The sequence below is a fragment of the Amphiura filiformis genome, chromosome 4 (assembly GCF_039555335.1).
Source record: "Amphiura filiformis chromosome 4, Afil_fr2py, whole genome shotgun sequence".
Lineage (NCBI taxonomy): Eukaryota > Metazoa > Echinodermata > Ophiuroidea > Amphilepidida > Amphiuridae > Amphiura > Amphiura filiformis.
The window spans coordinates 38,361,818-38,386,087 of NC_092631.1; the positions used below are offsets into that span (position 1 = coordinate 38,361,818).

Here is a 24,270-nt window from a genome sequence, read left to right on the forward strand (position 1 = left end):
AGTTTGTCACTTTTAAAACTGGACCTTCGTCTATTCAATTGCTTTTAACTTTACTTCTTGAGGTCACATCGGATTCAATGTGGTGTCATAATGTGCAGGATTAGATAGTGCATCTATTAAAAAAACAAATGTACCCCAATATTGTTCAGTTTTGAAATTGTGATTATTTTTCCAAGTGTAAGGATACTTTATTGGCGCAGTATATATACATTTTGGACGCTTCGTGTGCGTATCAGACTGCATAGACAACTTTGTGTCTTACGTTACTTGCAAAAGTGTTTTCAAAGAATTTCAAAAAACTTGTTGTACATCTTTCGATTTGTGCAGACATAATTATCTTAAATTAAATCAAGGGCACTTTTGCTCAATAATAAGGCCTTATCTATAATAGCTGCCCTAAGGACTTTTGACAGTATCTGCAGTCTATATTGTACATACTATAATAAATATGACACCAGGCAGCTATTGTAGATACGCCTTAGCTTGGTATGCCTTTATATTGTAATAACAATATAAAAGAGACAAAGATCTTGCCATGCAGAAATACTGATGTAATAAGAGTATACTTCATAACCCACAAGATACGATTTACGTATATTTTACAAACTTGGCGCCTGAACTACTGATGTTTTTACATACAATTGCCAGACATTTGCATAACATACAAAAACAGATCAAACAATATTAATTTATTCATCAATTTATCCATTTTGAGCCATTAATAAACGTATGATTATAACTTAAATAAATAAGGGGTTGTAGAATCAAAAACAGTTGCCAGGCGTGACCGCATCCTAAGCTACAATCTGCATTCTGCACTTACATAGAATCAAAACTTTTTGTTCCTCCAGCAAACAGTAATTTGTTGATGAAAAAGTCAAAGGTTATATTGGACACATTCATAGGTCATAAGCAATCGCTTGTCACAGGTCCGGTGGACGTCAAACTCATACCTTTTGAAAGATTTTATGTAGCTGTAATGATTACAAAATAAGCTTTTAAAAAAAGTGAAGATATGATATGGTACAATATATGAAGGATTCTATAGATTTATAGTATCAATGTAATACTGAGAAAAATTAATATTACAGCAATGGATTTCTCAAATGCACAGCACACAATGGGGATTAACAGGCGGTTATTGATGAAATAATCCTCTTTTCCTAAAATAATCCTTTTCCTTGAAATCGAGTCATCCAGTATAAATCGAAATATCACCACCAATAACTCAATAATTAAATTTAATTAAAAAATCGACACAATAGCTTCATCTCAAAATAGTCTGCCTTTGGGTTTGGTATAGAAACACGTTATATACCGGGTAACATGTATACTAGAATCAAGTTGTTAGTGCCTTAGAACTTGAACATTTCGACCTCTTTATTTAGCAATGGCAAAAAAGAAAGTGGAATAGAATCCAGTGACATAGGTACAGTATAGCTTTAAGTTGATCGTCGTTTTCACGAAACTAGGACGGTGGTGTTAAGATGCAGCTATGTTAAATTTAATCTTATAAAATTTAAATGAGTCCTTACGTTTTCTTCTGTTAGCTTCTGTAAGCTCCTATTACTCAAAGGATGTCATTCCCGCTCAAGTTTTACCGGGACGTGATGAGAACACTGCTATTGTTTGAATTTCCATGACAGGGGACCAGATAAAACAAACATTAAAACCATGGTCTATATGAAGTGGAACAAAAAAATTAACCATGGCGACAGGTCTCTGTGCTCATTTCTAGATTCCCTCGATACTGTGATGAAATATGTAACGGTTATTAACATTTTAAAGTTGCTTAAGGCATGATTAAGCTTTTCTCAGCAAGGAAAGTTAGTATGCAGAGATTGTCCAAACGTATTCGTAAACGTTGACCAATGTATTTCAAACGGCTCTTTTCAGAGCCACCAAAATCTCCTTTTCTCGACGACCATGTTGTCGGACACATGTTAGCTTAAGGCATGATTAAGCTTTTCTCAGCAACAAAAGTCAGTATGCAGAGGTTGTCCAAACGTATTCGTAAACGTTGACCAATGTATTTCCAAACGGCTCTTTTCAGAGCCACCAAAAACTCCTTTTCTCGACGACCATGTTGTCGGACACATGTTGCTTAAGGCATGATTAAGCTTTTCTCAGCAACAAAAGTCAGTATGCAGAGGTTGTCCAAACGTATTCGTAAACGTTGACCAATGTATTTCCAAACGGCTCTTTTCAGAGCCACCAAAAAACTCCTTTTCTCGACGACCATGTTGTCGGACACAAATATAAATGAACCAACCATGTTTTCACATAAGAAACCGCTTCAAATATTAATCCCTAAAGTGGTGCCTCCCGTTACATTTTAAAGAAGATTATATACTCATATTTTAAGTTTGAAACAAATGTGTTACGTAAAGCCAAAAGCAGTATTTTTCAGTTCTAATGATCATATTAGTGTAATAAAACAAACAAACAGACACACAGGAAGTGAAGAGGGTTGTTAGATGAAAAATTATTTAAAATACGCATTTTATCACAGTTCAGAGATAAAAATCTCAGCTGAAGGATATTATCATAGCAACGATACACTGTAAAAACAGTGTTTAGAAATCGGGGAAAGATTTATGTTGAGAACGTTAAATCCATAGCATTTAAACACTTGAATGTTTAGATCCTAAACATCTTAACATGCACAAAATCATATGAAGTGTGTTTAGGATCTAAACATTAAAATGTTTCAATGCTAAACATTTAACTTTCTAAACACCAATCTGGCCCCGATTCTTAACACTGTTTTTGCAGAGATGCGTAACAAGTTGCCTTCATCCTTTCTTCTAAATAATTCCGTATGCACGGTATCAGTAAATTATCATTCGTATTCTCATCATCAACTGATTTAATTCTACAAAATGCATTCGATCGGCAAGTGGAATCTATGAAGAAAAGGTCTAAATAAATACTTCAAGTGAGTTGCCTTGTTTATTTGAAGAAAGTACTTACATTTAGTTGTTGGAATGGTCATTACTTCTATAAACAATGAAACAATCGCGTTCTCTGTTCCATTGCCTGGGCATCATGAATTGGTTAAGACAAAATAGTATAAACACTGAATAAATCAGGTGTTTTGAATTCTCATCTCATTTGAATTTTATACTATAGAGTCGCCATCTTTTATTTAACTTTTTAACTTTTGTTTTTCTTGTCTTTATTTGCAGGGGTTCCTACAATATTTGTCAGCATATTTGCCATGTTAAATAAATTTTACGACGACGGGTAAGTGCATGGAATAAATTCATTTCAATAAAGGTATATTATAGTAGTTAACATTTCAACTGGTATGGTAATTTCTTTTTTAAAGAGAATGCGTCCGGGAATGTCTTAGGGGATCGTGAAAATGCATGAGGTTTATACAGTGTGAAATTGGTGTTCGTTGCCTGGGCTCATGGCTTCGTCACTATCCCACCCACGGAATAGGTAACATGAACCGAAATAAGACGTTTAAGTTTCATGTTGCATTACAAGATTCTGATTAAAACATTAAATATTTAAAAACTCGGAAAGGTCACATGGATTTCTAACATGCTCGTGTATCAGGTCAAGAGTTCGTTATCCCCCCATGCGTGTACATTAATTTTAGAATGACCTTTGAATGTGTAGGGTATGAACAGTATTGAACACTCATCCTACACATGAATCAGACATGAATTGAGGTTAGCTGCGATTGTTGAATCATACACAGCAAAAAAGTGTAGTCGAGTAACTATGAAACAGTTAACTTTGTTGAGCCCAATTTTATATCATTATTATGTTTTGATGCATCCAAGTGTGTGAAAAAAAATTGGATGCTTTATGCCCATTATTATTTTTGGTCTCGCTATGTGTTGTGGTAGTATGAACGGACCTTAACTCCAGGAATCGCTGGCCGGGCCAGCGTAACTAATGATCTTCTGCGTGGCATGCGAGGGGTCTGAGGTCCGAATCCCGGGGGTACCAAGTGACTTCTTTGTTCACCTTCTCTCCTTTTTGGTTTCTTCTTTTCCTTCCGATAGCAATAAAACATGCGCACGGTTAGGTTTAGGTTACTCAGTGCTTGGTAAACATATTGGTGTTACGGTTTTGCAATTTGGAATAGACGTATTCTTTGTATTTTGCAAATGTATAACAAGCTTCAACTTTGTGATTTTTTTATTGCAGATGTTGGCTAAATGAAAAGAGCAATGTAACATACATCATATCATCACCAATTATGTTTATTATATGCGTAAGTATGTATATGTGTGTGTTGTTTTCTGCTTATATATTCCTCTTAGTGACTTAGCGTGATTCATGCTAAGGGGAGGGGCACCAGGTCTGATTTGGGGCGGAGTGCATTGCACAATCCGTTTTTTCGGCAATTTTCCGATTTTTCAAATCGGTTTTGATGCTCCTATGACGCTAAGCCACTGAGCCAGTAAAGGCTCAGGCCTCCCCTCCATGTCGGTCGTACTACTTGCTGAGACCCTTGTTTTTACACTTCGAGTGGTAACTTGGCTGATTCACTCGGAAAATGGTGCAAGGAACGAAATTGAGCCTCGGGTATAGATTCGCGTGTAAAAGATGTAACACTTGGAGCATGTATCAGCATATAGTATTCGAATCAATAGCTAATAGACTACTGGGCTTTTACCATTTCACCTTTCCCTATATCACCTTCATCAGTCAAAAATCGTGGAAAGAAGTACAGTCTCCTATAGCTATAGCTGCATGTCAGTCCGCAAAACATGAGAAAATAATCGTTTAGTCGGGATATTTACGTGTGAAAGGAGCTATTATCAGACTTTTATAAATAATAGTCGATTTGAGAAGCTGGTTAGACGTGTATAGACAAAGATTCAGGCACAGACTAGCACTGCTACGTTCAATTACAACGGCAGAAGAGTTATTTGTGGAGAAAGGTACAATAAAATGAAACTTTAAAAGCACATGCACTGCTGCACTGCCTGGCTCATATTTTAATCCCAATTTACGAAGGTTGTGAATAATTTAAAGTGACGAAGTACTTCAGGACGTTTCTTGAGGGTATGTGCATGTGAGGAGACTTGTTACAGTTTGCATGTTTGGGGAATCATACGGTTTGGTATATGGGTGGAATGTATAATAAAGACTATTATAGAGTGAACTGAATTCGAGGAGGGGGAGGCAACAAAAAAAAACGGACATATATATCGCTTGCCGTATATCCAATTTTTTTAAATAATAGATAAGCAAATTAAACTAATGTGCCCAAAAATGCAACCAAAAATGTAAAGAAGTTGACGTCAAAACAATAACTAGTGAAAGTGAACCATAAGGTCGGTACGCACAAAACAAGTTAGGCCATGTCTAACTAAACAACTGGGTAAAATAAAGAGTACCAACTTTACCATTGGTAGGTTTTTAGCGAGTTTGCCGTCGGACAAGTTTAGAACTGTCAAGCTTTCGTCAGGAGTAGCTCTGACTTCTTCAGGGCAAAGTACCTAAGTATGAGACATATAGGCCACCCCTTGCCTACTGGTCGCTCTGAAAAGAGCCGTTCACTGAAGACTGCCCCATGTCAACAGAGAACAAGCAGATCTCGCCTATCTGCTAACGTAAAAGGTTTTGGTGGCTCAGAAAAGAGCCGTTCACCATGTGTATTAGTCACTCACCATGCTTATGGAATGCAAAATAGTGCACCTCCCGATTATTTACCCGGCTCAAAGCGATATAATCCGGAGGTGCATAATATTCGGCTCTCCATAAGTGACAAGCAAGCATGGTGAAGTTGATTCTCATTGCTTTACCTCATTGTTTAGACGAGGTCTGCATAACTTGTTTTGTGCACGCGGACCTATTCCAACTTAGTGCAGCTGAACAAAGGGATGCGAATAATGTCCGAGATGGATGAAGAAGAAGGAGAAGAAAAAGAAGGAGAAGCGAAGAAGAGATAATTCAGCATCCTGTCATTGTTATGTTATCCCCTTAACCACATAGATCCACAAGAACGCCAGGTAAATGAAAAACCGTCCCTAGAATAGAGTCTCTAATAAGAAACGCAAAGGCCACGTTTGCATTGAACACATTTTTGTATTCTATGTCAGTGCCTAGGTAGAAATGTTTTTTGTTGTTGTAAGTTTCCCCAAAGTGGTCACTTTTGCACCAAATCTCTGTTTATATTTAGATTCCTTGGCTTTTGTCCCATCCCCAAATGGGCACTTTTATATATCGTGGGTAAATAATTATGAAGCTATACGATATTTTTACCGCATTTCCGAGACTTGACCCCTTAACAATAAGCATGATAAAGTACTAAAATAAAATACAATACCTGTTTTACGCCTCTTTTTGTGATGCTAATAAACGTTTACAATCCATCTTCTGAACATGATTGATATGTAGAAGTATATATAGATGAAATATATTAACCACTATGTAGCTCATTCGAAAGGACGTTCGAACATGTGAAGCGTTTCTTCATCAATCTTAAACTTAAAGTAACCCACGGGGTATCAAAAAGCAGAAAAAGTATTTCGTGAAAAAAAAATGAATGAACATGATGAAGAAAAACCCTGAATCTTATTTATACAAAAACTTTATAATAAAACAACAACAACAAACGGATAATCATCTTCAAACACACTCAAATTGCATTAAATAACCAAAGCAATAACCCGAAATTATCTATTTATTTGTGTTGTGATCAAGCAAAATCAGCCTGAAGTCGGGTATATTCAATTTTCATTTTTTGCTTTGATGTATAAAGCATAATTTGTAAAACTACATTTTACAGAAAACCCCATTGAAATTGGACACATTCCAAAACAAAAGGAAAGAGGAATTCTACGAGTGGATAAAAAAAGGAAAGAGGGATTATTTCATGCGCCACGAGGGAGAGCGTGGCGCAATGGATAGGGTACTTGCCTTTAGTGCATGAGGTCCCGGGTTTATTTCCTGACGGTGGCGATTTGCTGGGATATTGACTTGGAAAAAAAAAGTCTGAAATTAATTGGCAACCTTTGTAGATGGTTCATTTAGAATTGGGTAAATGAATCATGAAAGTGCTCCGTCCTTCGGAGGGGACGTTAAGCCGTCGGTCCCGTGTGCAGAGAGCCATACCTGTACATGTATCTCGCAGCCAGTTTCGAAAAGAGTAGGGTGTTAACCCCTGACTGTTCCCAACCCGTCCCGGTGTTCAAATGGACCCCAATGGAAATAAGCTTCAATAGAGGCTTTCTTGGGTTATCCGGAGTTGTCAAAACCCAAACAAATCAAATCAATATTTTGTTTGACTATATCTCAAAATCAATATTTCTGACTTCCGAATGATTTGGCTTGATCACATCACATTTTATAAAACACATAAGATAGTGTGTTTAAAAAATCTCAATATGGCATAAAATAACACAAAAGAAATGTTACTTAAATAAAGTTCCCAAAAGTAACAGTAAAAATATCAAAAGCTGTGAAAGCAGTGACGTAACCAGTACACCCCACACACACACCCCCACACTAAAAAAACTGGGAAGAAGAGCACGAAATATGGAAAAATAGTAAATACTATAACTTTTGATCAGAAATTGGGAAATTTTAAATCTTGCCCCCCCGGAAGATCCGGTCTGGTTACGCCACTGAAAGAAACTCATTTTAGTTATGTTCCATAACATACAACAATTTATAACAAAAACCTAGTTAAATGGTTGCTTAGCCAACAACTACATTTTGCTCGTAAACCTTAGGGGCTGTGCAATAATTATGAGCCCCCGAAATAAAATTTCAAACAGCTCGCCAAAATCGCTTGCCCCCCCTCTCGGCCTGCCAAAATTGCTTGCCCCCCCCCTCGGCCCGCCAAAAATTCTTTGCCCCCCCTTGCGCATGCCAAATTTTGGGATCCCAATTTACAAACCTTAAATGGTCTATATACCTGTTGCGAGCGCAGCGGGCAGGAAAATTTGCATATTTAAGCGTTTCCGTACTGTTTTCCAAGCCTTTTTAGAGCGTTTTATTAAAAAGGCGCCCCATGAATGTGTGCCAAAAATCACTTGCCCCCCCTCTCAGCTTGCCAAAAATTGCTTGCCCCCCCTTTTGGCTCGCCAAAAATTTCTTGCCCCCCCCAATTTTACCCTCCCCAGGGCTCATAATTATTGCACAGCCCCTTACTATCTAATTATTACAAAAAACTGACGACGTGACTTCCGGCCATTAGGTTTCACTGCCTGAAGAGAATTGAACACAACTTGAATTCCCTCCTGATAAGGTTAGTGAGGTGACCAGATTACCAGGCTGTCATTGTAGCTACAGTCAGTCTACTCTGAAGTACAAAGTACAGACGCGGATGCATACATTGTACCGACTTTGAAGGCACGCATACATGCAGCAGATACGCATACGCGTTGTCACTTTGTACTTCATAGTGGACAAACTGTAGAGGCAGTATATGACACAGATGGGTCAATGAGTTACATAAAAAGGACCTCTTGTGGTATTTGAAGTGAGTTTTGCCTGAGGCAATTTGTGGTTAAATGTTGATCCCTTACTACAAGAGTTATTACCATTGATTTGGTTGAAAAAGGGGTGAGACATGAACAGTTCTTGTTCAGGCAGTGAAACCTAATGCGATATGCTGATTGCGATATCTTAAAACACATTGAAAGTTGTGACAAGTCAAGTACCGGCACTTATTTTTCAGGCATCCTCTACGCCATTCATTTACTATATACTGTCGTCCATTTGAAATAAGGATGCAACTGAAAATAGGACGGAAAAAAAGACCGATGATTTAAATCGGCGTAGTTGACTTAAAATGATTAACTGTCGATTTAAACATGTACCAAAATGTAAAAACATCTTTAAACTCAATTGAAGTGACCGACTTCCATATCGTGATAACAACTATAGACATACTTTTGTGAGGAAAAAATAAAATGTTTACAAAGAAAGATACATCGTTTCGCGGAGATTGTAGGTTATTGCTTGCAAGGCTAACACTTCAATCGCAGCGCTTAATCTAGTAATCGGATCTTTTGTTTTAAATTCTCCTGTTATAATAATTATTCTATATATCTCTTTAAATTCCAAAGTTCTATTTTAAATCTTTCATCGGATTTTTAAAATGAATAGTTTGGAATTAAAAGTTCAATTTAAAACTTCATGATGCATTTTATTTTAAATCTAAAGAACTTATATTGTTATAACAGCTTTGTCACGTGTAAAAAAAATGTTTAGGACTTGAAAAATAATACTTTAGAATTTAGAGATAGCCTTGGCGCTACTTTTCCAAGGTGTAAAAAAGTGATGAGTGTGATCATGGATTATCGATGAACAATCAGCAGCTGATCAGGTATTGATTGATTGTTTGATTTGCGTTTTAGCTTAATCAAAAAGTTTTAACTTACATCTCTCAATCAGCAATGCTTATTGTTATTTTCAAATGAACATTAACGAAAAACGAATTGCACAATATCTGAATAAATAGGGTTTGTTATTCTGCACATATATTTCCCTCTCAATTTAATAATAGTTGTACTGCTTTATAATAAACACCTCAAAAGAAATAAGTCCCCCTCTGAACATGTTGTCATAACATCGTAAGGTTTCGTTTTGTACCAACAAAACTAACTTTGAAATAGTTATATGACTGTTTACTAAGTGCTGTGTGAAAATGAGAGATTTCCATGACTTCAGGGCTGAATGAGCCTAAATTGAAGACAAAAAGTGCCCTTTCCAAAAGTCACAAAGTAGGCCTATATGCTTGTTAATTGCAAGGCGTATTGGGACAAGGAATGGAACTGACCATCTTACAACTCACTGTGCTGAACTCTGCACCAAGGGGATTTGCATGGCTGAATGATCAAGAATCGATACACATTACAGTAAATGTTCACTTGGTGAGGATTTTAAACTGCACTCAAACACATGGGGTTTTCCATTAGTAACAAGCCATGGATCAACTTTTATGACAAGCATAGGCCTATACTTTGTGACTTTTGAAAAGGGCAGTTTTTGCCTTCAATTTAGGCTCATTCAACCCTGAAGTCATGGAAATCTCTCATTTTCACACAGCACTTAGTAAACAGTCATATAATTATTTCAAAGTTAGTTTTGTTGGTACAAAATGAAACCTTACGATGTTATGACGACATGTTCAGAGGGGGACTTATTTCTTTTGAGGTGTTTATTATACTCAGAGGAGCATCACAAATCGTCTTAAGATGTTTAAAAAAGCATATATATAAAACTTCATTCTCTTAGCTTTTAGCAAGATAACTAATGTATAAAAGGTTTATTTTCGAACAAAGTGCACAATATAATGTTCCCACACTCTATCTAAATTATTGTTATTTTTATACAAAACAAATATCATTACAAACATGCAAAGGGGATGCTCACCATGAATGTATAATGTAGCACACCATAATGTGTATTTAGCCTATTTAAAATAATGATACGCCAATAGATCTGTTTAGATTGTGCTTAAAATGGTTGCGGAATGATGTCGAAAAAACACTCACCGTATTAATTTTGCTTACTTTGAATTAATTTTATTTATCTCATACGCCTATGTCATGTATATAAATACAAACTGTATACATTTGCCTAAACATTTTCCGGCCATGTATTGACACCACTTTCTTACTATACTATTTTATTGCAAATATTTTTGTACCCCAATTTTGCCGTTTATCTTGCGGTAACCATGGTAACAAGAGTAAGCACTATACTAACTTATACTACAGAATATAATTGATGGTTACTACCACTACACAAATCAAACACTTGTCATCTCCTTCATATATATTAAATTTACATTTATTTTAAAAGAAAGCGCATTATACAATTATGTTGAATAGATTGACACCATAACTTTTTTATAAAGGAGGCGAACCTGTGTATAAACAGTGAACGGAGTGCCCATCTCTCTTTCATTGGCGATTGGGCCAGACTCCTCCATGTAATTTGGCTGTAGGGGGATCACTACACCTCCTCCACAGCGAGTCTGTTACCTTCCTAGCATTAAAGAATGCCGGTACCCATTTATCACCTGCATGGATGGAGATAAAGTACCTTACTTAAGGTCACAACACGATGGCGTTGCCGGGGCTCGAACCCGCAACCTTACGATTACGAGTCGGAGTCCGTTCCGCTCGTCCACCGTGCTCCCTGTTTTTACACTATTTTATCGCAAATTGTTTTTGTACCCCCTATTTCACTATTCTTAAATCGGGCTCTTCCAGAAAATAGATGCACACCGCTATTATAGATGAGTTCGGATTTCCCGCGGACGTTTTATCTAGTCGTGGTTTGTTGCATGAAAATGCAACATTTTAAAGTGACCAAAAGCGAGAACAAAATCCAGCAGAAAAATAATTCAAAATCAGAAATTCTCAATTTGACAGCTCATTTTTGAACAATGCCGTGACTTTCCATTCATTTTAATTGCATTTCCAAGTTTTTTTCAAGTAACATTGGCAACTGGAATTCCAGTCGTTTCCAGAAAGCTACCTTGGAAATCCAGACATTTCTTTTATTGAAACGTTAGGCCTACTCTTCTATGGGGGTGTGCACTTGTTTTCTAGAATTGCCCGTTGTACTGTAACCATGGTAACTAGAAATCCACGCTTACATTGCCTAAAGCAAATGTCGTTCTCTTCTTCATCGAATCTTGAGTATATATAATAATTAATGATCTGACGAGATAACTCATGCACCTGTCCTTTTCTTGAAATCGTAATTTCGTTTATTTAAAATGATCCACGCAAGCATGTAAGTTTTTATTTCAAAATCGGTATCTATATTGAAACCTCTATACAATACGATAGTAGTCAGCCGATTTGTAAATTTATTTGCATCATCTCATGCAAAACAATTTCAAAATCTCAGAAATCTCAAAATTTCAGTTGATCATCAAATCAATGCAGGAATATCGGGATCACTGGCTTTTATCTATATACCGTAAAACCCCGTCTACAAGCATATAGAGTGCCTCTGATGAAAGCTACATTAATCCAGGCGCCATTATGGAATTTGAACAAATAAATTACGGATCTAAGCATATACAAACAAGTATTGTTTTAAGACCAATCTATTATATTGGTATATTAACGCTTGCATCGAATTAATTTAGCTTTCATAAAAAACACTATATATGCTTGTAGACGGGGTTTTACGGTAGTCTAATAAGCTCAAATATATTTTGGTGAAACTGCTATCATCCCAGCAAAAGTATACGACATCATTCGCAAAAGATTAGAAAGGGTTGCCAGAAAACGTTTAAATGCCAGGTTATATAAAGGGTTTATAAAGGGTATGAAACGTTTCATAACATTCAAAAATAACTTACACAAATATTCTAACATAATGTTATTCAAGTGTTGACAAAATATTTGCCAAAAATGTTTGCAAAAAATATTTTACAATACCATTTTTTAAGAACATTTTACAAATATGTTTGTATATTTTTGTAGTGTGTTTTCAAATAACGTCACAGTTTAAAACGTTTTCATGACCTTTATCTAACCCGATATTTAATTTTATCAAAACGTTCTTACCTAAACCAAAACCCCAAAATATAACCTGTATAAAAAAAAAGTTTTAAAAACGTTTTGTCAATTGTGTTTGCCGAGATGCTAATTTGTTTTTCGTAACATTTTCAAATGGGCACTAAAACGTTTTAAGATATCATTAAGTGGGTGTATTTTGTAATTTACTTATTGTGTGGACCACTTTCATAATACACACCAAGTAATTCTTGTTCAGACGTGACGGTGACATACTTAAATCACATTTTAATATTGTCACAAGGCTTGTGTTCTCCTCCGAGATGGAGAAAAATATCAATCGCACATCAATTTTGCATGCATGCCTATAGCAGATTTTCGATTTTAAACAGGGGCCTATAATCATGATAATACACATGGTATATGTATATATTATAATATGCTCGTGAACTCTTAACCATGTATCATTTCTGTATTGCATTTTGGAAGTCAAATTTCATTGACAGGTGAAATGGGTACTTAATTTTCACCAATTGATGAAGAGAAGGAAAATCAGAAGGAGAAGAATAAGACGTAGACGAAGGGGGAAAAGAAATAGACGAAGAAAATAAAGAAAGAGGTATTAGAAGGAAACGAGATGAATAAGATAAAGATAGGACAGAAAGGGAAGAAAGTAAAGTAGAGGAAAGAAGTAGGAAGAAAAAATAAGGACAAAGAATGAGTAAGAAGGAAGAAAGAGTTAAAAATAAAAGTACGAAGAAAAGAAGAAGGGGGAGAGAGACTAGAGGATGAGGAGAAATAGAAAAGAACAGAAGACAAAGATAGACGAAGGAAATAATAGAGAAGAAGAAAGAACAAGAAGAGGAGGATAAAACAATATAAACAAATATACAAGGGCAAAGAAAGGAAAAACATCAAACTTGAACTTTTCCTAGAAATGTGGGACATGCCTTTCAATCCTTTATTCGGGTCGCGTCTAATTCCTGTATGGCATACTCGCGTCCTATAAAGATAGCAGGGACTAGGCATGGCGACCTGGATGCATGAACCATCTGACTTATTATGCTTATTATTGACATAGGGAGTAGAGATCATCTACTTGTAGAGACAACGGACCAAAACGGGTCAATAGGCGAGCGATGAGATCATGACAAGCTATTTTCCTCTTCGCTTACTACTATAAGAAACAACTCAGGAGCACATCTTTAAGCTGTGTGTTTTCGAGACGTGAGATCCCAGCCTTTCCCCTTCCTTTTTTCCCCATTGAACATACAACCCATGCATGATAAAGGTATTGGCGTCTGAACTTGAATTGGAAATTATATGGTTTGACAGGAGAACAAAATTTAAGTCCAAATAAAATCTTATATTAAGAGGTAGAAGATGAGGCAAAAAAGAACAGGAACAGAATATATATAATTGACTGTCAAGACACAGCGAGAGAACGGGCAATCATGTCTTTTTATTTAATATACTGCTCACAAAAAGTGTTCCCACACTTAAAATGAAAAACTATATCTATAAAGTTCACCGTTGAAATGCTCTCTTTTTTCATTCAAACTTTATTTGGTAATTTAGGTTTAGTGTCTTTAAGCTACACTTTCGCATGTTTTAAGTAAACGGGTGCTTTTTATACGAATCACAGGGTTTTATTTAAAACAAACTCATGGTGACCATAAAAACGAATAAAAACATCCGTTTCTCAACACGCGATATTCAAAATTCCCGGGTGCCGAGGGCAATGACGTCCCAGTAATACAATGAAGGCTGACGACAATTGAACACAAATAACCATTACGTCATTGCACTTAGACAATTTTGGCGCGGGAATTTTGAATATCGCGTTTTTATTCGTTTTTATGGTCAATATAAGTTTGTTTTAAATAAAACAATCTGATTCGTGCTTGATAATTATTTTTCTAACATATAAGGCATAATGTTATGATTGCCGGAGTCCCCCTTTAAGATTACCCGAGTATATGCCTATGCAGCAGTGACCTCAAGTAGCGCAGTGGTAATGGCACTGGTTGTAATGGTGAGGCTTGGGGTTCAATACCCGCAGAGTCCCGATATTTTTGTTTTCGCTCTCTCAATATATATTTTATGCCAGTTTGCCAAAGCCTCGTAAAGTGATTTAGAATAAAAGGAAAAGAAAAAGAGCAGGAAATATATGGAAAATGTATCAGTAGGCTAATCATGGTAATGTCACCGCTAATGTCATTATTATTTAGCTTGATATAGATTGCATTGTCATAAGCACAGACTGCATAACATGCCATAGTCATTAATGATAGATTGATACCGGTACCGGAGGTGGTTTCGCCTGACCCCGTTTTCGCAGAAAAGTAACCCACATCATTAAGTAATTTATTCCCGGTTATTAATTGAACCAATTATGGTAATTGGTTTCCGATATCGGACCATAATGTGAATTGTATCGCTTTTACAATTTCCAATAGAAAAACTGTAAATTTAGCTCGTTTTACGATCGAATGTTTTAAATAAAATCTAGGATAATACATATATACCAGGTCTTTACTTTTAACTAACACACCACATCACCGCAAGTAACTTATCTCATGTTATCGCTTTATAAAGAGGACGAGATCCGATATCGTCTTTAAAAATCAATCATAAATGGACGTTTTTGGCGCAGATGGGGCCCTGGGGATGGGCATTGAAGGAGGATTCTGTTCTACAAAATACGATCAAATCCCCAGAAAATGATATTTGCTTCACATTATTATTGATTCTTTTGTACAGCCATTAAAGGTTCCCTTGAGAATATTTAGAAGTAACACGGTACATATTCCAAGCAAAGTATTGTTCCAAGTTATCGGATGAAAACACGCGCCAGCCTACACTTTTTTTTTTAATGTTCGATTTTGTTCCTGTTATTTGATATCTTTAACTTCATCATCGAATACGAAACAACAGTGGGGAAAATCCACAAAATAATAATATGTAAACAACTTTTACTTATTTATTTATTTATTTATTTATTTATTTATTTATTTATTTATTTATTTATTTATTCTATGTTTTCATATTTGTTGGAGTTTCTTTGTAATATGTTTTCCTATTCATATCTTCAAGGCCGTAACAACAACATTTGTTTCATTTGGGAAGCAAGTGTTTTGTAAATAAATGCAAATAACTATGTCAAACTAACGAAATGTGTATTGTTCGTCGTCGTATACATACATTGATTTTTAAAAGGACGAGAAAATACGTTCGATGCAAAATAATAGCAAAAATAACACTTTGTTATATACCAAATCAAATCTGTTCCACAGTTGCTGATGTAAAATACATTTAATGCACTTCCCCATAACTGCTACTCAAATTCGATCCAATTTTAGAATGACATCGTATAAAGTGTACCCATTTGATAAATCACAAAATTTTGGAGTCGGCGAACAGACGTTGAAACCTGAAGTCACAAGTGTTAGAATGAAAAATCGATGCAATTAAAAGTGCAGTTTTCAGCCAAGTTAATTATCTTCACCCTACTGAACGTCACACATTGCTGACGGTTGAGTGCACGCAACACGGTATACTTTATTGCTACGTCTTGCTAGACATAATTACATTTTCCTGTACAATGTTGCCTTCACCTATCGAATGTTCCAATTTTGGTCATAAAAATAAATAAATAATAAAATTCCCCTATTTTTATCTTTCTGTGACACAAATTCAATGCCAAATGCGCAAGAAAGCAATTGAATCCCAATTTATCAATGTCAGAAACAAGAGATATAATTTTTTTCATGTTGATTTTTACTTATCTTCTTTAAAACGATTGTGCCTCAGCTTATGACTGAAAGTCAACCCGGGAGTCAAACTATAATTTTCCCAAAAGTGTTCATGGCTCTTTGTTCGTGCCGTGCTATGCCGTAATATAGGATCCACAACTATATATGTTGTCCCCCCAAGCGCTTTTTGAAATAAATCGGAAAAAATATTTTACGAAATGTAAAAAGGTATTATGTGGATAGCCTTATTTGTTTTGCACATCTGGACCAATTTATCCCATAGCGTCACACATCATTGCGTTTGGTTACAATTTTATTTACTTCACTTAATGATTTCAAAGTATTTTCTTTATAATTTTTTTCCAACTTGCAGATTAACCTGATCTTCCTGATACACATCATGTGTATATTGGTGACCAAACTCAGAGCATCTCATTCACTGGAAACGCAGCAGTATAGGTAAACATAATGTAAAAATTAAAAGTATTACAAAGAGGGTCAGGGTAGAGCAAAAGAGAACAAAAACAAGAGTGGAAAGAGAGTGGCAAAGTGAGCGGGCGGTTATACTGGCAACTATGGTGTTCTCAAAAATGTTCCCACCATCCAGAATATGGCAAGATGGACCGGGACCATGGGCCTGGAACATGCATGATATGAGCCGAGGTCTTGTCAGGGACTTCGACGGGCGGGACTTGGACGATTGACAGTGACTTAGGAAAATTCCCCGTGGTGTGGGCCGGGATTTGGTCGGGGACTCACCATTAGAAGATGCCCCGCCGTCGGCGGGTTTAGGGGATTGTCCATTTTCAAAATTGAGTCCCCGCCCAGCCAGGTCCCGTAAGTCGCCGGGGCCGGAATTACAATTGACAGGTGCATTAGAACTAGACATGTTACCGGCAATGACGGTCAACGTATTCATACCAGATAGAATCAAATCACTTGTGTTGTTTACACCCCCGGTTTACACCATCCATGCCATCTGCACTTTACCACCAGATCACAATAAAGTGTAAGAGACGACGTCATCTCACGTTTTGATCTCTTCTTTGCATTTAACAGGAAAGCCGTGAAAGGTACACTGGTATTGCTGCCCTTATTAGGCGTGACATATCTCATCTTTATCTTCAAGCCAGTAGAGGTGGATAAGAACTCGGCGTCATTCCTGATATTTCAGTATCTCAATGCCTTACTCCATTCCACGCAAGGGTTCTTTGTCGCTATCATATATGTGTATATGAACCAGGAGGTAAGACGGTATAATCGTTCACTATAAGATGGTACACGGGTTCCCAGACAAAGGTCAATGATATAAAACGTTTGGAAAATGTGCTGTAGCTTTAGTGAATATTCCTACAACTTGGATATCCTTTCGTGATATAAAACTATGAATATACGTGGAAAACGAATATGGTCATGTGCCATATGATGTTAAACATGCTCATCAGGGCACGTACAGTTCTTTAACTTTTAACATGTTTCTACATTCAAAGAACATGAAGAACGACCTTTGAATGCCTAGAATACAGAACATATCCTCCACACTGTTAAAATTAAAGCCATATTATAACATTTGCTGAGGAAGACGCCCTCACTGAATTTTTAAAATTCCTTTTTTTACACGATTAAATTGTACTTTATTAAACCCATACCCTGCAAAAATCAAGACTCTAGATGCTGTAGTTTTGTCAAAATCCGAGATTTTGAATAAAACGCCGGATTCGGCACTTTATTATTACGATGGAATTATTAGTCGAACGCATACACGATGTTCATAACACACAGTACGTACACGGCGTGCGGGACGATGATATACACAACAAAGGGTCGCACCACAACATGACCGAAGGAGTGGTACGTATTGGCGACATGTGCGCTGGTAGTAAATTCCAATTTTCTTTGCTTTGCCGTAGTTGTTCGGCTCAAAATAAAAGGGGATATATCTGACAGTAAAAGCTAACATTTTATGGCAAAGAAATGCTAATCTATTTTGTTTGAAAATGTTATAATATGGCTTTAAGTTACTCAAAAAAGGTCTAATTCGACCAATTTTCGACTAACTAAAATTAGTCATATATATTTTTTTTTATTCAAGAAAAATAATGCTGAAATTATGTAGGCTATAATGTTAAAAGAACAGTGATATCATTTTTATTCAAGGAAAATCATGCTGATATGTATTTATAATGCTAAAAGAACAGTAATATAATTTTACATTAATTTGCATCATTTCAACATATTTTCATAACTTATAATATTCAATTTATAAAGAATAAGAAATTGCATGACTTATGACGAATTTATGACTTCGCGATTTATAGTCATTTACATGCATTACTAATTGATTACTAATCGAATGATTAATTCAATGACTAATTATATATCAATAATCAGACTTTTAATATGCACTGGAAATGAGATCATCTTGGCTATTCCAGTTGAAATCCATACACCCTATGTAGATTTCAAATGAAGTCATCCATTCAGGTAACCCCATTTGAAATTCACACTTCCTGTGTAGAAGATTAAGGTCATGTCTTTTGGGCTCATAGTGAGAGCTGTTGTTGGCAACTTTTGCTTACAAGCAACCAACAAACATACAATCCCCATCCCTGTTTACCACTTACAAGTTACTATAAGAACAAACAAACAAATAAACATGATTCCGGTTTCTCTTCAATTTAAGTGTTTGTTTATTTGTTTGTATATAAAGCGGTTAAATACTAGGCCAACCAAATCGCAAAGGGAATCCTGATCAGCTCTACTCAAAATGATTAAATGCTAACAAACACAACCATATGTACATATAATAAATTATATTGTTTTTACGCTTTTTATTCAAAATCAATAACAATTCTAAAATAATGGCATCTTTTTCCTGAGACGAAATAGTTTATTTGATTTATTTATAGTTAATCAGAACAAATATAACATTTTCAATCTTATAACTCCGTGCATTTGGTCAATGCGATTTTAAAAACAACAACAAAAACAAAACAAGAACTCTCTTTAAAAAAGACAACGCCATGGATAAAGATCATGTTTCATAATGTTGCATTGGCAAGTACTAAAAAAACAATATAACCAAATGGAGCGGTTAGTAACTTTTTCCCATTTTTTGCAGGTGCGTAATGCAATTGGAAGGAAAATTCAAAGATGGCGCGAAGAAAACACATTACCAACAAAACAGGTGTCTCGAAGAGGATCCGGCAACTCTCAACGCAACAACAGTCTGGCGCAGATCTTCAACAGTGCTCGTCGAGGATCACAACAATCTGCTGAAGAAGCCACCACATTGCCATTCAGACTACCCACAAGTGGAGACTCCCCTACAGATTATCATTTTTCAAACGGATCGCGGTCTCCACCATTTGTTAGATTGGATGAGATTCAACCATTGAATAACACCTCTCCGCCCTCCACCAGTCCAACATCTAAAACGTCGCCTCCACCTCCTTATAACGCGTTATTCCCTGTGAAGGAAGTGGATGAAACCGTTGAACAATCGGAAGAAACGGAACAAGGGGATATGGAAGAAAACCAACCGTTAAGAGGCGATGAAGGGGTACAAACTGAGGTAGATGTCATGCCAAACAATCATATTAGTGTTTCTCCTCCCGATGTTATCTGCCATACGCCTCTAACAAATGGTCCAATAGAGGTTGAAACTGATCTAGATAATGAAACGCTATCCGATAGTGGTGGTGGAAGTGTTGGTGGGGGTGGGGATTGTAAGACATTGAGTGACAAAATAGATCAGAACGATAACACTAGTAAACAGGGACCAATTAGCAATTGTTTGCATGAACCAGTTGCAATTACCGTTGGTGGTGATGGCAATGAGAATAACTGTAACAACAATGCACGCAGAACCCTAGCCAAACCATCCCCGGGGGTAGGGAAGAGGGTGAGTTTTGAAGATGAAGACAATTTGCACTCATCATTATCACCAAGACAATTTTGTGAAACAGGGTGTTTAACAAGAGGAGCTGAAGCATATGCCTTACCCCACTCTGAAATCGCTCAGCCAACGACGGCAACAGCCACAGGACAATCATTACGTCATGATGACGTCACTGATAGCAGAGGTAAACATGCAAACAGGGTGGACTCTGTGGAGAAATCCAAACAGAAGAATTGTATTCTGTCCGATGTGAGGCAAAAGAACTCGGGGATCGTCAACGGAAGTATAATATTTCCAAGCTCCACCAGGTACCCCAGTGTAATGTTGCTCCTTTTCGTATAAGTGTATAAATATTTTTTTGATTATATTTTCCATGTGAATTACCGATACTCTTAAAGGGTTTGATATAGAAGATCGCTTGTATTTAGTAATAAGTTTATAGGCTACACATTTTGTAAACCGTATTTGTTTTGTTAATTCATAAATGCTAAGTTTGCCGTATATTATATTTGCAATATGTTTGTTCTGTGTTGCGATAATGCTTTCGGTGCCATTTAACCTGTTGGTTTCTTGAATATTTTATTGTTCTATTGTTGTTCACTATTGTTAAACCATGTTCATATTATTATGTACGTGCTCTCTAGAATCCTGGTGTTACTGAACTGTGTTTACAACATGTTGGAAGCTTGAGGCTTTTATGCACACTGCCATCAACTGTGCTTCCATTAAGTTAAGAGAATAAAATGGGTTTAGCAATGATGGTACAATACCGTAAACCTTGGCGTGTACATTGTTATGAACCGGTAGTGTTCAATGTGCTTATGTTGTGCGGTTTATATTACGGACATTACGGTATAATTGAATTTAAGAAGCTACCAACCTGTTAGTAGTGCAATGTGCTTATGTTGTGCGGTTTATATTACGGACATTACGGTACAATTGAATTAAAGCTACCAACCTGTTAGACACATACATTGCTGATGCTTGGTGTAATTAAGATTTACTCTGCCTGGTTTTGAGTATGAAAAACAATTATCCCTTTTTCTTTCTGGATTGAAAATGTCTTTTCCGTGGTATAAATCATACTAGTGATCATGCAAGGTTTGTGAAAGAGTGCATATAAATGCTTGTTTACGTAATCAGAAGAACTATTACTTACGGTTTTTGGAACACTTGATTTCATACTTAAACCCAGTCAGAATAATAAGAACATGGGTATTCAGTATCGAAGTTACGTAATGTTACTATGTCAACGGGATCACGCTTTTGAGTAATGAACCACGATCGAAACGATCACCACACAAAGTATATGGCACTCGAAGGCATACCAAAATAGCGTGAACCGGTAACAAAGAGAATTACGTAACCACTTCGATGCTGAATTATGTGATTAGTTCAAATGGTGAAAAGCCTGCAATAGAATCATTTATTGGTGCAGTGCAACACTTTTGAATTTTGAAATATGTGTGTTCAATAATTCACATTAAAATCATTGCACTATTTTGGAACAATACTTTTTAAAAGTACAATTCCAGTGTGTAGTCAAGTTAACCCCATGAGAACTACCTACCGATTGGTTAGAATGGATGTTGTTTCATTTATTGAACCAATCAGTGATCTTGTAAGAATAATGCCATCATTTAAAATGAATGGGTGAAATATTTTCAAAACTGTATTCTTATTGGCTATTCAACTGAATATCTCTTGCCATCAACCAATCAAAGTTGATGCTATAGAAAGGCAGTAGTGCTCAGGGGGTTAACAAATGAGGAATTCGTGACAATGATATGTCTATTTTGATGGCATGAAAATGACATCATTAAACAATATGCAACTCCGGTTTTTCCCTAGCTGACTAACATTATGTAAAACATAGAATTAGTTATGTTTAGGTTCATTTTAGCAGTGTTTCTGCTCTAAATAGATTGCGGGATTTTGTGCAAAACTGTACAGTTGTATTGAAGTAATTATTTTGGAAAGTGTTAAGATCTGCGATTAATGTAAATTTGTAATACCTAAAACCTGAACAAAGTTCGGTTTTGGATGAGCACAGTGTTTTTGCAGGTGTTACCTAGTTGATAGGTATGAATTGTGTGAACTGTAATTCTTGAAGTGTATGATTTACTGATATTCGGGAGGTTGTGTTTTATAATCTTCCCGCGGAGACGCAAGAAGTGAAAAATGACGTCACACACAAAATTGCGGCTATGATATGATAACGGCAACTTTATGCTTAATTTTTCTCTTCATATGCACGATCCTGGAACCTAGGCTTGCTAGCACGTTATTGATGGGGAAACGTAGTTTCTCTGAAAATAAAGTATACCTTTTGAATCCGCGATGAATGACTGGTGATTCCTTGTAAAACAAGCGGATCACATAAAGCGATGACGTCATTTTCGCGTTTCGCGTCTCCGTGAGATGATTAGCATATCCTCACAAATATCAAGACAAAGTTCTGATAGCAAGGAAGTTATTATGAGAATGTTTTTTTTATAAAATTTCAATTTAAAATTAGTACGAGGAATACTCTACAAAATCAGAATGATTTTCAATGGCTTGTTAAGATTATAAGTTAATCTTGTATTGTTTTAGAAAGCACAAAAATACGTCTATGTTATATTGACAATACGAGAATATTGCAATGAATAGGCTACATCGATTATTCCCATTTCAATTTCCGAAGTGCTTAAAATATTAATTACAATATATAAAAGTGTTTGGAAGTGATGTGTATACTTAGCCAAATACATGCAGTGTAGATGAAACCAAATTGTTTGCATTCTCTTAGGTTTCCGCGTTTCAGAAACAGAGAAGATATCTTACCCTTCCCAGAATCCTTTGCAACATGATACATCATAGCAAAGGACATTCTTTATTACTTTGTACAGGTTCCCTTTGGTTTCATGTTGAGTATAGACTGGCTAAACATAGGTCGATAGTCATGAAATAAACATTTTTGCAAGATCTGGATGTGCTCTGTTCGTTGAGGTACTTTTTGTCACTATCGACCCATGTTGCACTAGATAGCAAATCAATACAAAATATTGAAATGGAAGAAAAGCATTGTGGGAAGTGTAAGATATCTACTCTAACTCGGAAGCCTCTTGATGCCTTGCTCAACATTCAGACCGATCGATCCTGACTTTGCTTAATCGTTGTCGTATATATAGTGCACGTTAGAATATGACCGTTGCTACATGTAGATCAACTGGCTCATACTTTCTTTGGCAGAACGGTAAACTGCATATCCGTCAATACACGCTTTTTCAATGGGAAATGAACTTTGCTGCTTGGATGATGCCACGAGAGGTTAGCATTTATTCCGTATTGAAAAGCGTGTACTGACGGATATGCAGTCGACCGGCCTCTTGGTTCGCACCACTGACCAAAATGATCACAACACAAAGCCTATGACATATCATACTTCGGAACATGTGTATGAGCCCAGGCTCGAACCAGTAACCAATGGTTACTAACGCGCACTACGGCAACGAATTCTATAATCTCGGGCCTGATGGTATAAAAGATTTGTGTGATGAGAGGTTAGATTTTGAAATTAATAGTGTGGGATTGCCTGAGATGAATGAATGTTTGACTATCAGCATGCAGTGCTTTATCGTGCGATGCAGCAAAGTTGTTATTTTTTCATCATCGAACGATGATTTTAGAAATAATGCTTCACGATTTCCTGAAAAATGTAACTCAATTTTAGTTACAGTCGGCTGCAATGGGCTATTCCAGTAGAAATCCATACATTCCTATGGAAGGCATTACCTTAAAGCCATATTATAACATTTGCTGAGGAGAACGCTCTCAATTTTTTTTTTTTTCTGTTTTTTACACGATTGTAATGTACTTTAGTCAATAAAGATACTCTGCAAAAATCAAGACTTTAGTTTTGTCAAAATCCGAGATTTTGAATAAAACGATGGAACCGGCGTTTTATTATTACGATGGAAATTTTAGTCGAACACGTATGCACATTACGTACACGGCGTGCGGGATACACAGACACACACACCCCGAGGATCGTACCGTATTACATTACAACCGCGGGAGTAACATGCATGGGCGCTAGTAGTAAATTCCAATTTTCTATGCTTTACCTCACTTGTTCGGCTCAAAATTAAAGGGGACATATCTGACA

General features: G+C 36.3%; 1 protein-coding gene across 1 annotated transcript in view; it reads left to right on the plus strand.

The window, feature by feature from the left end:
- LOC140150862 (uncharacterized) overlaps nucleotides 1–24,011 on the plus strand; it is a 74,638-nt gene extending 50,627 nt beyond the window's left edge. Inside the window, exons 7-11 of the mRNA XM_072173011.1 lie at nucleotides 3,189–3,246; nucleotides 4,168–4,234; nucleotides 16,593–16,678; nucleotides 17,279–17,465; nucleotides 19,341–24,011. Of these exons, the coding sequence (XP_072029112.1) occupies nucleotides 3,189–3,246; nucleotides 4,168–4,234; nucleotides 16,593–16,678; nucleotides 17,279–17,465; nucleotides 19,341–20,462 (1,520 nt within the window). The 3' untranslated portion in view covers nucleotides 20,463–24,011. The remainder of the gene's footprint in view (nucleotides 1–3,188; nucleotides 3,247–4,167; nucleotides 4,235–16,592; nucleotides 16,679–17,278; nucleotides 17,466–19,340) is intronic.
- Nucleotides 24,012–24,270: the final 259 nt, after the last annotated feature.